General features: G+C 45.4%; 2 protein-coding genes across 3 annotated transcripts; both read left to right on the top strand.

Annotated features, from left to right (window-relative positions):
* The first annotated feature begins 1,361 nt into the window (after positions 1-1,361).
* dusp22b (dual specificity phosphatase 22b) lies at positions 1,362-7,083 on the top strand. Its single transcript, XM_030363092.1, has 7 exons — positions 1,362-1,742; positions 2,152-2,185; positions 2,281-2,363; positions 3,186-3,235; positions 3,836-3,910; positions 5,676-5,847; positions 6,454-7,083. The coding sequence occupies exons 1-7, from the start codon at positions 1,722-1,724 to the stop codon at positions 6,613-6,615; spliced, it is 597 nt and encodes a 198-aa protein (XP_030218952.1). The 5' UTR covers positions 1,362-1,721; the 3' UTR covers positions 6,616-7,083.
* A 373-nt stretch (positions 7,084-7,456) lies between these two features.
* On the top strand, positions 7,457-14,147 carry irf4a (interferon regulatory factor 4a). Of its 2 annotated transcripts, none has more exons than XM_030363056.1 (8): positions 7,457-7,915; positions 8,348-8,534; positions 9,606-9,691; positions 9,849-10,020; positions 10,465-10,551; positions 10,910-11,353; positions 13,233-13,345; positions 13,599-14,147. In XM_030363056.1, the coding sequence occupies exons 1-8, from the start codon at positions 7,718-7,720 to the stop codon at positions 13,752-13,754; spliced, it is 1,443 nt and encodes a 480-aa protein (XP_030218916.1). In that variant the 5' UTR covers positions 7,457-7,717; the 3' UTR covers positions 13,755-14,147. The 2 variants fall into 2 exon arrangements, with proteins under 2 accessions (XP_030218916.1, XP_030218915.1); XM_030363055.1 differs by having other exon boundaries at positions 7,461-7,915; positions 10,465-10,572.
* The last annotated feature ends 204 nt before the right edge of the window (positions 14,148-14,351 follow it).

Here is a 14,351-nt window from a genome sequence, read left to right as displayed (position 1 = left end):
CCTACTTATGGAACAAGTAACAAACACGTAGCCCTACCAAAGTTCTTAATATTTGATAGACACCAACTGTAAATTGTAATACAAATTTCAGGCACAGGTTTAGACAATTTGAGATTGGATCCAAAAACCAAAACCATTTAAACCAAACACACATTGGCCCATTACACTTTAAATTGTTTGCAATCGAGTGTCATTGTGTATCTATCTGTACGTTTATGTGTGTTATGTGTGCGTGCGTGTGCGTGTGTGTGCGCGCGCGCGCGCAGTGGCGGTTTTAGGCACGGACGAACCGGGCAGCCCGGGGCGCCATATTTGTGTTGGGCGCGAAATTGGCAGGGGAATTGGGAATTGGCATGTTGGCGTCCCCTTTGCACAGACGGACTGAAAGCCCCCCGAAGTCCGTAGGGTCATGATGCCCCCCCTGCCATGGTTTCTGCAACTTTCTGTGCTCTTTATTCTATAGCGAATCTTCCTACAGCAGCTCCAGTGAAGTCTCCATATGCAGGAACAAGCACTTCTGGCTTGGTGCATAAAGGCGAATTGATGTGGTATGAGTGACCAATATTTTGCCAGGATAAAGTGTATCGGGGCTTAACCTGGACCACCTCCCCCATCTCGGTGTCTCATCTCGGTTGAAGGAAGAAGAGGCCCTGTTTGAAAGGACCAACAAACAGGCAGCATCCAAAAAGCCTGATGAGTGCACACGAGGATCAACACAGTTCGGAAACACCGCGCTTTCATTAACATGTAGGAGAGCGCTGGGGGCGCCAAATACACTGAAGGGAAAAAGGGTATCATAACATAACGGAATATAAGCAAAATAGAAAAGCCAAAAACAGACGATATCTTACAGCACCTACTGCGGTTAAGTTCCGTTCCTTTTGTTAGGCCACTTTATCTGCGCAATTACGGTAGCGTTTGTAGACCCAGAATAAGTTTACCGGGTAACCTCACGTAGAAGCCTTAAAGCAGAAGCCTATTAAAACGACTATTTACATGCAATGACACACAGAACAGACTACATTTGTGCATATATCGACCGTCGTACATAGCCTTGTCTATGCTGTTTTAATTAATTATGAGTGGATGACATGCTATTCTTGACATTTTATCCCTGGATGAGATAGGCCTACATTTATAGTAATATCACGTCATGTGTCTATTATTTACGACCGAAGAGCTTTCTCTATATTAAGTACGCCATAAACACCATCTACAATTCCTCTCTTAGCCATAGCTAGGCAACCCGTGGTATGTAGTAATGCATGTATGTGTGTGTGTATATATATGTAGGTATGCATGTAGCCTTTGTATGTAGGCATGTATGAATGTGTGTGTGTGTGTGTGTGTGTGTGCAGCATGCGTGCGCTTGTGCACGTGCGCAAATACAACTGATAGTCAATTGAACACATCGTCGCTAAAACACTGATAACACACAACATACTGATACATTCTGGCGACGCCCCCCCTGTCTCCTGTGACTTCTGATTACACCAAACTACAAATCCCATTCTCCAATCTCCATGAGGAGGGACACCGGGAGCGTCTCGTCGCGAGCTCCCTCTGCTGTGCTCCCTGCTGTGCTCCGGTTGGTTTCGGTGCAAACGCAACACCGACACCGACGCTGACGTCGGGGAAGCCGTCCAGAGCTCGGATCGCTGCTGTGGCAAAGAGGGGGAAACTCAAGTGAGCATCTTTTTCTCCCAGCGACGTCTTGCAGAATGGGTAATGGTCTGAATAAGGTACGTGAGCTGCGGCGTGGTGTTTGAAGTCCTAACCGTGAACCCACACGGGTGATCCATTGTGTGGTTTGTTGTCAAATCCAGCTGAACTAGTCCATAGAGCCATGGAAATATGTGTGACACTTTGGTAGTGCACGTGTGATGCGCCTTTTTAGGCGACATAATTGTTGTTGCCTGTTTATTCTAAAAGTTTACAAGTGTTGAAAGGTAATGTTGGCGTGAAACCCGCAGCAGAGCGATGGGTACATGGTACTTTATTAAGGCGTCTAATGGTCGCCCTACTGGCTATTTTGCAGTATGACGTCTATCAGTTGTTATAGCTCGCTCAGCTGTTGTAAGCGTCTTCTAAATATACCCCTTATTCCAACAAGGGTACTTAACTTCTCCCTGCATTATTATCTCTCCACAGATCCTGCCCGATCTGTACTTGGGAAATTTCAAAGGTGGTTTAATATTTCCTTATAATCCCCTGTCCTATATTTCCCCCCATGGTTGTTTCACATAGGTTTTATGTTTTGTTTTGTCCAATTTGTCCCAGATGCGAGGGACAGGGAGCAGTTAGCGCGCAACAACATCACCCATATCCTGTCCATACACGACAGTGCGGCACCCATCTTACCAGTAAGACTGATCTCTCACCGTCTCACCTCAGACTGATCACGCTCGCTTACTCATACGGTACAAAGTGCTGCCCTGCTTATCAGAATGCAAACCAGGGCTGCGTGAGTCCATCCACGGCAGAGTGTGTGTGTGTCTTTCCCTGGGTCCTAAACACTATGTGGCTCTGTGTGTGTGAGAAACCAACCATGTGACGTGTTATCACCGGGGACCGGTCTGTCAGGTAATTCTAGAACAGCAGTCGCACTGTTTTCTCCTCAATGAGGATATACAAAAGTCATACAGAGAGATGGTTGAGATGTGCGACCTGGCATGCACGTACGAGTGTGAACCGTGGCTTCCCCTCCAGTTGGTGTGATTATCAGTGTGGCTTGACGGTTTGTTGTTTGAGAGTAGAGTAGGCGGAAACTCTGGCTTCGGTACTGGCTTTTTTTTTTGTGTGTTTATTCTATTGATTCGGTTGGCATTTCATCTGTTATAAAGTCGGTGCATGGTAAAGATGACGACAGATTTAAATATGGCCAGTGATAAAAATACGTGAAATGAAATCCTAGACGATGTTACGATTGTCTGCATCAGTCCAACACTGAATGTTCATTATTCAGTGCTCAAAATTCAAGTATTCAAAACACATGCATTATTATTACTGTGTTGTTGTTGTAGAGTAGACATGCCACAATAATGATGAATTGTTATGTAAAGTGTGCGTGTGTGTGTGTGTGTGCGCGTGTGTGTGTGTGTGTGCGTGTGCGTGTGCGTGCGTATCCGCCTGTGCGAATGTGGCCCGGGTTTACTACGACAAACAAATGTACTTTGTGTTCTCAGGAGATGACCTATCTCTGCATTTCAGCAGCTGACCTGCCTACACAAAACCTGTAAGTGCCAGCCGTGCACCGTTAGGGACCGTAGAGAACAACAGTGAGATGCACCGATACCCATCTGATACTGCACTGTGTGGGAGTCTGGGGTTCATCTCCTGCTCAGTGTGCATGAAAATGATATGCTTTCACACACACTCACCGTTTCACTGGCTTTGAATACATGCTAATTGGGATCAGAAAACCTGTTGAAGAACCCAACAATTTGTTCTGTTTGTATTGGTCAAATACACGTTCTATTCATACATTTTTACCCTTTTTAGATTCACACATGCATGCACAAAAGTGTGCGCACACACACACACACACTTGCACACTCTGCAAAAAACATATTTGCACAGAGTAGAAGCACTTCTTTGTCAGTGGTCTCTTCAATGAGAGACAGACACCCCCTGATTCCTGGTTTGATAAGCAACGTGTCTACAAACGTTTTCTACATATGTAAACTGCCCAGAAAAGATTCAATCTGAAATGATTCCACACCCTATTCTAATGCATTCTACTCTTTGTAGTTCCATTCTTTTCAAAGGAGAACAAAATAATTGTTGTGCTAAGTGCTCCTTTAAAACAGCATGATTGTGTTTGTGTCCCCTACAGAACCCAGCACTTTAGACAGAGCATCATGTTCATGCACGAGTCGCGGCTGAAGGGGGAGGGCTGTCTCGTTCACTGGTGAGACGCACCGCCACATGGTGGATCCGCCCACCAGGGTAGGGCTGGGCGATAGTGAGAGTTCACCATCCCCACGATAACAGGCCCCAAACTAGGCCACTCCCTTCCAAAAGACTGTTCCATTCAATCGATACCAGACATTTTGCTTGTGTGGTCTTGCGTTAAATGGACGAGGGGGAATCTCATTCTAGCACCCACACTACCTTGTGATGTCGCCTGTTTGCAGGGACCAGCTGTGCTCGACTATTGTCATTCGAGTAAACCTGTGAACCGTGTCGAGGCGGGCTGTGGTAAACAGGAAGGCGTATCTACACCTGCTCGACTGGGGACCTCTGGCCCTGCCCTTGAGCGATAGTTTTGCATGGACAACGGCGTCAAAATAAGATGACATTTTAAATCAGATACGGTTGACAAAATATTGTTTTACTATAGTTTAAACTATTGTCACTTTCAAAGGCACACTTTTCCTTAAAGGTACACATTAATGTACAGAGGTATATTAACCAATAATTAACATTTGTTAAGTTAGTAATAAGCATAAACTAACTTTATTTACTAATGTTGCTCATATAACTACGTTGTTTTTTTTACCTTGATAGGGTTGGACTTGACCCTACCCCACCAACCCTTACCATAGCCTCTATGCTAATACTATGTTATAATGCTTATTACTGTGATGATTAATTGTCAAATAATTAAAAAAATAGTTAATTTGTGTACCCTTGTTACAAAGTGTTACCCCTTCACCAAAAGATCTGAATACATTTCCCACATCTAATGCAGGCCTTGCAAGGGTATGCTCCTCATAAATGTAGGCTTAACCACTTAATTTCCTCATGAAACCACATGAGCTGAAATATCGGCCAGCCCAACACCAGGGTCAGAATCAAGGCTCTGCATGCAGGTTACAAGAATAGCCAAGAAGAATACACCAATTCAAAAGTGTGAGAGGTAACATGATAATACCCTAAAGCGTATTGTGATTCGGAGAATAACACAGTGTACGAACGTGTGTTCAGCCAAGTGCACACGAGTGAAGCCATGTGTGACTTTTCGAGGCAGAGTTGGCTTAAAGATAAGCAGAAGGTTATTTTTGAACTTCCCAATAATATATCAAATGTCTTCTCAAGACATGAAGGCTTAGCGGAGCGGACAAACAACGGTTTGTTTAATGGGCTCCTCTAAGCCTACTCCGGCCAAGGCTCCAACAGGAAAAGCTATGCGTGTTTGAGGTGCTTTTGCAGGCTGTGACGCCATTTTGGTCGGAGCCCGGACCCCATAGATAACACGTGGTGCTCACGGCAATAACAAAGAGAATGTGGTGATGACGAGAGACACAAAAGCAGCACATAAACGCTTGGTTCCCATTGATGGCAGTTCCAAAATGCCTGGCCCCAGGGGTCAAAAGGAGTTAATTAATGTACTTAATGTACAAGCACACGTGCATACAGACACGTGGATACACACACTTGGATACACACACACACACCATGTTTACAGATTGTATCATACTTAATATTGTACAACTAAACTATTTGAAAGGTAAAGATGTCAATGACCAGATAGAAAATGTAAGCAGCTGTGTGATGTGGGGCGGGGGGGGGTCATAGGTCATAGGTATAGTCTTGTCGGTGGTTGGCTTACAAATCACCTGGACGTACCCAGATGGACTCATGGGTAATGTAGTTTACGCGCGAGTGTTCTTCCACGTGACTCCTCCTTCTTTCTCCTCACCTGGTCCCGTGGCTCCTATTGGTCGGTTCAGCCTGGCAGGCGTGTCCCGCAGCGTCACCCTGGTGGTGGCCTACATCATGACGGTGACCGGGATGGGCTGGCAGGAGGCGCTGGCGGCCGTGAAGGCTGTGCGGCCCTGCGCGGGGCCCAACCTGGGCTTCCAGAGGCAGCTCCAGGAGTTCGAGGCCACCCAGGCGGGAGAGGTGAGGGGACCCCATGGTTCAAGAGGAATGCTCGGCACGGCAGGCAACACTCGACTACAGGCTAGAAATTAGTTGAATTTGAGAGATGGGGTTTGAACCAAGTCCTTTTTAGAGCTTTTATCCTGCGATGGACAATTGAGGCCGGGAATTAATCAAACTTCGGCTAACTAAATACAAAATGGAAAGTGCTGCACAGCCCCGGGGGAAGCAACTGGACAGAGAGCAGATGAGCTTCAGGGCCTATACGCTGCGATGTCACATTGCGATTGACCGCCGCCATTTTGGAAGCATAGGAGCATGGGAATGTTGTTGGTTGGAGTGGTGTTTTGGTCATTGTTTAGTCTTTAATCGTGACGTTTCTCATGCATGACGTGGCAAAACAAAGTTCTGATTATCCAACGTTAGGGTATTCTTATGTTTATAGTTATAGTTATACTTTAACTACAACTATCACAAGGTCTCACAAAATGGCGCATCACACACCAAAAAATCCCCATGATGCATTCTGATGTACAAGCCCTAGGAATCAAACACCGGAGCTAATAAAAACCTAACCTCTCAGGGAGACACTAAAACGACTAACCTTCCCCTCCTCTGCTGGTGTAGTTCAGGGTGTGGCTGCTGGAGGAATACAAAGACAACCCCTTCAATGACTCCTCTGACGTACGCGCCCTGCTGGCCTGTAAGGCCCCAGGCCCCGGGGACCAGCGGAGCCCCGTCCTAGCCACACCGGAGCGCCACTCCGATGCTAGCACTGGAACGCCATGACCTGGGAAGCACAAGCGCAGAAGACTGAATAAAGACTGATGTTTCATCTATTGACTAGATTTGTGATGACGGTGGACTCGTGATGTGGGATGAGTCCACATCAAGGGAGATTGTTAAAATGCTTTGGAGTCTTTTAAGTGATGCCTTTTGGTAGGCCTACTGTTATCCCTAATTTATTCATGTCTTTTTTTAATGTTGTCAAAATAATATCTATTTTGTGTTATTGTGTAAAGTGAAATCAGTGTGAGTGTAGTTGCCGATGGTATGCAAGGCTGAGAGGAATTATAGGTGGACCTGTTTTCAAATTGTTCTCCTGGTTTCCTCTTTCAAACCAGCATTAAAAAATAGCAACTTTATCAATCTCTTGCTTTTTGGTAAATTGTTTAGCATTTTTTACCTCCTTGTTTGTTTTTGTCCTGAAAGCTTTAAATAAATGAAACGTACTAAACAGTTTCAAATATTGTTGGACATTTGTATAATGCGTGCCTGTTAATGGTCACTAGAGGGCAGCGATACCGACAAAGTAAAGTTGCATGATTTTACATCATCTTCACTTGTCAATCACTTGTTATTTTAGACGACACATAATCTTAATTGCATCCAGCTCGCTCAATAGTAAAACACGACAGAATGATTTACTTGAGAGAACACTACAGTGCTTGGCTTTACTCTTTCAGGCCTACCTATAACGTATGCTTCCTACACTACAGATGTCATGCGAGGGATTCCCCATTGCATGGCTTTGCTGGCGCCAACACTGTATCACTTCAGACGAGATCACCACGTGGTGATGCCGAGTGGTTGCATCTCATTGATCAGGGACGTCGGACTCTCTTAGCTCCTCCCCTAATGGAGACAGTGCACGAGGGGTGGGTGGCATCATTAAAGAAAAGGACATCACAGACACCAATCAGATGCGTTCGCCTGATCTAGAAGAAGCTCATCCTGGTTGCGAACTTGATTGAGACCCAAGTTGAAAATGCTTGAGGGTCTTTGATTATTTTCGAGGTCAACTCCGTTCCATAACATTTTCTGTTAAGCTGATGTAAAACTTCTGATACTTTCATCTTACTTTGCCTAATCTCGTGGTGTTTGAACAGAGATGCATTTCGAGGAGGACGTCAACCTGTCTGTCAGTTGCGGCAACGGGAAGCTTAGACAGTGGCTGATCGATCAGATTGACAGCAAGAGCTACCTGGGCTTGGTTTGGGAGAATGTGGAGAAATCCATTTTCAGGATACCGTGGAAGCATGCGGGCAAACAAGATTACAACAGAGATGAGGATGCTGCGCTTTTCAAGGTAAGACAAATATAATTCTGAACTTCAGCGTTCATCTTCAGCGTTAACTTCAGGAATAGCCGCAGTTGTTCAATAGGTAGGTAACTACATGCACTACTAGACGTAATCGTAATTTAATAGGTGCATTTTAGTGCTTTTTTAAAGTATTTACGATTTTGATGGTTTTATTATTTATTTTACTTTGAAGACGGCTAACACCATCACTCGTGCATTTGAGGGTGTCTAAACATGTGGATATTGCGAATGTGTTCACTACAAATAAATTCAACTTAATATCAGTCATTGAATACCGACAATATGAGACCAAAACATACTTACGACGTAAACGCATGCAAAGAAATAATTCCATAGTTGAGACATTAAGAGTACTATATCAAAAGAAGATAATCCCAAGCCATGTGAATTGATGATGTGATGCCTATGTGGTTGCAGGCCTGGGCACTTTTCAAGGGCAAATACAAAGAAGGTGTGGACAAACCGGACCCCCCCACATGGAAAACCCGTCTACGGTGTGCTCTGAACAAAAGCAACGACTTTGACGAGCTGGTGGACAGAAGCCAGCTGGACATCTCCGAACCCTACAAAGTCTACAGAATCATCCCCGAGGGGGTCAAAAGAGGCAAGCCCATCAATAAAGTGTCTGCAATATTCAGATGGCTTTCGTCATGAGAAGACACATTTATTGTACAGATGTGCAGACTTCCCTGATTGCGTGCAGTTACACACATACTCACACACTCACACGTACGCACACATACCCACACACTGCAGCGTGACAAAGCGGGGCAACTCTGTGGTCATGGTTAAATCTTTCCAAGGCGTTCACACACTGACGTGAAAACACCCATAGAGACACACGCGAACACTTTACAAAAAAAACAACATTCTGCATAAATCAGCCTCTTGTGCAGAGACCTCATGGGCCAACACACCTACACCCCTATTTCACCCATCTCTTCAACACCCCCCCCCCCCCCCCCCCCCCCTCCTTCTCCATGCAAGCACATTGCTAGCGCCATGCCTTCTGGTGCATGTCTGAAGGGAGAGTTTGGGTTGCACGTCGTTTCTAGGCTTTTGGCAGCGACATAACGCATGTGTACAGCCACCGCTGTGTGCTGGCCTCGGTCTCTAGAGGCAGGAAGCCCAAAGGAAGCCAATAGCATCCAAACAGACCGGGGTAAGCTTTTTTTAGAGAGCTTTGGTTAACAAGTGCAGAGTGCACACCACGCCAAATACACAACCTCTACCCCCTCGACTTTAGCGCGCAACAATGACGTGTATGACAACAGAACTGTTAGGTATATATATGTATATGTATGTGAATTTATGTATGCATTTATTCTTCGGATCGTGTTATCTTTTGATCAATGTGTATTTTGAATTTCTCGGAAAAAAAGTAATTAGTCGTGACTAAAATAAGATAAGTGATTTACGATGGGGCATGCTAAGTAAGTGTCACTGACACATGGCAAATCATTTACTGTGACACTCTTCTCGTCCTCTGAATGGATGGAAATAGCAATAGGCCCCACATGGTGCACATAACTAGGATACACACCTATATATATATATATATATATATATATAAATATATAAATACAGTTTGTCATTTTGTAATTCTTAAATACGATTCTCATGCGTTATTAATGTGTGTGGCCCTCAGTAAACATTTTGTGGTGTTATACTACAGGTGCCAAGTTGGGCAACATGGAGGAGCCACAAGCGCGTATGAATACCCATGGCTACATCCCGACCTACGTTGCTTCAACGAACCAGGTACAAGTCCTCACCGAGGGAAATAATTCCTAAATCCAGAAATTCATAAAAAAAAAAAATCAAATTCGCTTATAAGGTCAGAACAACAAAGTAACCCATACCCCGCCACCCCCACCTCCTCTTCTCCATCCACCCCCCCACCCCACCCAACCCCCAGGTGTCGGGCTACGGGTCGTCCCAGGACAGCAGGGACTGGAGGGAGTACCCCCAGACGGAGCAGCACCCACTGCAGCCCCCCAGCACGCACCCCCACGGCCCCCTCACGGAGCTGCAGTACTACGCCACGGCGGCGGGCAGCCGACCGTGGTCCGGGGCCCTGCAGGAGAACGGTACAGCGTCCGCAGGGGGAGCGCACGCGTAGAGCAGTGGTGCTCGGGGGCCGGGGGGTTCCTGTTCAGTTGGATATGTGTTTTACCTACTTGATTGCTTTAGACTTTCACCAAAGCTTAATGTAAGACGGAATTATATTTATAATTGACAATAGTATGTTAATTTACCTGATATGTTCATAATATGTGAATGCTAAATCCGTAAATTAATTAATTAAAAATACACATATATCCGGTGAAGATTCATATTTTCTACTACTTATATAACAGAATTGAATACATCCGCTGCATTCGTTTGTTTATTCTTGGTAGCGCAGGACAGATTTCTTCCGATATAAATGTAGAAGTGAGACATGTTTGAATGTGTGTATGGATATTCACTGAAGTCGTGTCAACTAGGCTCCTATGAATCTATATCGTTTGTATTTAATGTATCCCTGCTAGGTGTGCAATGCAGTGGTTCCTTCTACACCTTTTCTCCAGAGTCTCTGACCACATTATCCACAGTGGAGCCCAGCAGTGCCATATCTGGTAATAACACAAATGCATACGGTAAATAACTAATTTACAACAATGTTAATATCAATGTTCAATATTGAAAGAAATTTGCTACAGATTAGAATGGTCTTTAAAAATATTAATTTAAAACTCAAATTTGATGAATTGCTACTGTAGACCCTACGTTTTGATGACCTCTCTCTCTCTCTCTCTCTCTCTCTCTCTCTCTCTCTCTCTCTCTCTCTCTCTCTCTCTCTCTCTCTCTCTCTCTCTCTCTCTCTCTCTCTCTCTCTCTCTCTCTCTCTCTCTCCTCCCCCCCTCTCTCTGTCTCTGTCTCTGTCTCTGTCTCTCTCTCTCTCTCTCTCTCCCCCTCTCTCCCCCTCTCCCCCAGACCTCGGCCTTCACATCTCCCTGTACTACCGGGAGGCCCTGGTGAAGCAGGTGGTCACCACCAGCCCGGAGGGCTGTCGGATCACCTCTTACCCCCCCACCCCCTCCTCCCGGACCTCCCCCTCCACCTCCTCCTCCGCCTCCTCCTCCACCTCCTCCTCCCCCTGCTCCGAGGAGCGCCCGCCCGGCGGCGGCGGCGGGGGGCCCGAGGTGGTCCTCTTCCCCGTCCCCTTCCCCGAGTCCCAGCGGCAGGGGGCCGACAAGCTGCCCGACGTGCTGGAGAAGGGCGTGATGCTGTGGATGGGTCACGACGGCCTGTATGCCAAGCGGCTGTGCCAGGGACGCGTGTACTGGGAGGGCCCGCTGGCCCCCAACAAGGACAAGCCCAACAAGCTGGAGAAGGAGTTCACGTGCAAGCTGCTGGACACACAGCAGTTCCTCACCGGTACGTACGGGCTCACCCGTCTGTTGGCACCAGGGGGGCTCAATGATTAATGTGAGGATTGGGATTTGTTTAACTTATGCTTCTGTCCTACAGAGGGCGCTGTTGTGGATTTGGCAATGCTCAATTTGCATCAATTACATATACATTTAGGGCATTTAGCAGACAAATGACAATATAAAAAAAATTATGGCTGATTATGAATCGTTCAAGAATTTATTCAGGAAGAATGCTTTATAAATACTGAATTCAGCCAGACTTCACTGCTAAACTTCTTACTTTGTTAATGCTTTAAAGTTGCAGTTATTCTCAAATTGCAATACTTACAGAATCACAGTTCTTATCGTAGCGTAACTCATACATTGTCATGAATCAAATCCTTGCGGATTCCTTTGCCTGCCATACATGTACTTTCCCTGCAGTGCAAGGGAATGGCGTCAACATTTTCAGTTCAAAAGTAACACAGTTTATCACAAGACGGAGATAATTGTTCCTTACAATTAATGTGAAATATGTATGACATCATGATTCAAATCTACTTGTGTTCTAGATAATATTAGTATTCAACTATAGAAAAAATATGAATTACAATAAAATGACTAAAACTAATAATCGGTGTATATTAAAATCTATGCATCTAGTAAGAGTAGTATTACCTGTTGCAGTATAATAAACCACAGCATAGGCTAGTATTAGTGCTTTATATATCACATAAGAAGAACATTCCCCAAAAAGCCTTTCATTTAACATATTACATTCCATATGTATTTAAATCAAAACAAAACTGTTAAAAAATCAGTTGACTACACTTTTTATGAGAAGTCCCAAACGTTGGAAAGGGAAGCCATTGTTGCGCCGCCTTTTTCAACCTTTGTGGTGTTCTTACTTCTCCATGGACATCCGGATTCAGGTGAGTCAGATCGAAAGTGATGGACAAGAGAATCAAACAAAGTAAAACAACCATAACATATGGCATAGAGACGTATCCACTACACAGCTACCATAAATCTTTAAGGGAATGTCAAAAAGACCATCATAATGTCATCTCAAACTCAGATGTATATTGACTTTGTAATAATAAACTCTGTTTCGGCAAGACTTGTAGGGGTGCCGTGGCCCCCTCACTGTTTTGTGTAGTTTATACTTCCTCACAGTCTGAATGATGGCGTAATTTTATGCGATAACTATAACAGTAGAATAAAAGTAAACGGTCACCCAGTTGGAAGGAAGACTCAAGGAAAAAGATTTTTCCCGAAAGAACGTCAGATTGCAAGGCATTTCATGGAACATAATTTTCTGATGCTTAACGCACACCTTGACAACTCTTAATAGCCCTTAATACCCTTATTAGAAGAAAACAATCATTCCTGCTGTCTATCACCCTAACAAGGCTTTTGACACTTCGCAGACGTCAGTGATGGCGTCATGGCACCCTTGCTGATAACGATCATGGTAATGAAGGAGAGCTGCAGGCTGCAGGGCAAGTCCCTCTCATTTGGGGAAAGCCTCAGAGGGAGTAGGAAACATGTCAAAACTCTCAGCAGAATCCCTGGTTGTGTGCGTGTATGTGTGTGTGTGTGTGTGTGTGTGTGTGTGTGTGTGTGTGTGTGTGTGTGTGTGTGTGTGTGTGTGTGTGTGTGTGTGTGTGTGTGTGTGTGTGTGTGTGTGTCTGTCTACGTTGGGCGTGTGAGTGTGTGCCAAGTCCCCACCCACCTTCTGTGGTTTACTGCATGGTAAAAGGCCGCCACAATTTAAATCGTGTTCTATTTTCCATGCGTTCTTTCCGCCCAACGTTCGACCTACTCCACTGAAGAAGGAAGTAAACAGTGAAGACTAGTCGTAATATTATAATCTAATACTAATCGTTCGTATTTCTCCTCAGAGCTCCAAGACTATGCGCACTATGGCTGCCGGGCTCCCAGACATACTGTGGTGCTGTGCTTCGGTGATGAGTACCCTGACCAGCAGAGACACAGGAAGATGATCACAGCACAGGTAACCCCTGAAAACCTGAAAGCTCAAACTGCATGGGGTCTCCTAGCCACCCCGGCCGCATTCCAAAAATAATAACCAAAGTGGACGACTATTGGCTCATACCAAAAACGTTGTGCGGAATGGGCCAAAACTCAAAATCAAAATGGTGGTAATAATGATCGTATAATCTTTCTTTTTGGATGATTTCAGTGTGACTGTTCGAACTTCATACTTTATTTGCCTATGTGGCTCCAACATATGCTCTGGTTGGCAGGTGGAGCCCATGTTCGCCAGAAGGCTGATGGGCTACTACCAGCAGCAACACAGCAGCCAGTGGCGAGGCTACGACCACGGCCACGAGCAAGAGGCCGTTCCACCTCCTGTCCACTACCCAGCCCAGAGATCGGCCCTGCATCACATTCAGGACTGATCGCTCACCTCCTCCACCGGCCCCACCACCTCCATCACCAGCACCACCTCCTTTTCAATGTTCCCCGATCGTTTCCCCCTCCATCTCCTCTCGTTTTCGTCCCCCTTTTATACGCTCAAATGCCCACGTGCTCAGAGGAGGACATGTGGGGGACAGGACGCCATCAAGTGACAAGCAAATGGAAGACACACCGACGACGCTCAAGAAGACTATGTGAGAAAAAAACAATTACAGGAACTGGGATGACCGACAGTCGTCACAACGTGACTAATCAGCCTTATTTTCCATCCCTACGCTAAAGGAAATCAGACTCACTGATTGTCTTTTTGTTCGTTTGCCACTGCATGTATTTGTTCCTTTTCAAATAAATGCTATAGAAATGGCTTAAGCCGATGTTGTGACTCTTTGAACTTTTACCATGGCTCAGGGTTAGGGGGGGGGGGGGGGAGGTCCTGAAGATGAGGTTCTCCATTCTCTACCACTCTTCATTTCTGACACATACTGCCTGAATCTATGCACTGGCTGCCTATACGTGACCTTACGAAGGATGCGGTTTCGAGGGTGTGTGCGTGCGCAAGCATGTGTGTGTTCATGCGT

Source organism: Gadus morhua, chromosome 8 (assembly GCF_902167405.1).
Source record: "Gadus morhua chromosome 8, gadMor3.0, whole genome shotgun sequence".
NCBI lineage: Eukaryota > Metazoa > Chordata > Actinopteri > Gadiformes > Gadidae > Gadus > Gadus morhua.
Note: the sequence above shows the minus strand (reverse complement) of the source record. Positions and strands in the feature narration are given on the sequence as shown.

Excerpts from the sequence above, each read along its gene's own strand:
- dusp22b (XM_030363092.1), top strand. The coding sequence starts at position 1,722 with ATGGGTAATGGTCTGAATAAG. Across the intron at positions 2,186-2,280 it reads GTACTTGGGAAATTTCAAAG|ATGCGAGGGACAGGGAGCAG; the intron begins GTGGTTTAATAT and ends AATTTGTCCCAG. Across the intron at positions 5,848-6,453 it reads AGGCCACCCAGGCGGGAGAG|TTCAGGGTGTGGCTGCTGGA; the intron begins GTGAGGGGACCC and ends CTGCTGGTGTAG.
- irf4a (XM_030363055.1), top strand. The coding sequence starts at position 7,718 with ATGCATTTCGAGGAGGACGTCAACCTGTCTGTCAGTTGCGGCAACGGG. Across the intron at positions 10,021-10,464 it reads CGGGGCCCTGCAGGAGAACG|GTGTGCAATGCAGTGGTTCC; the intron begins GTACAGCGTCCG and ends TATCCCTGCTAG. Across the intron at positions 13,346-13,598 it reads GGAAGATGATCACAGCACAG|GTGGAGCCCATGTTCGCCAG; the intron begins GTAACCCCTGAA and ends TCTGGTTGGCAG.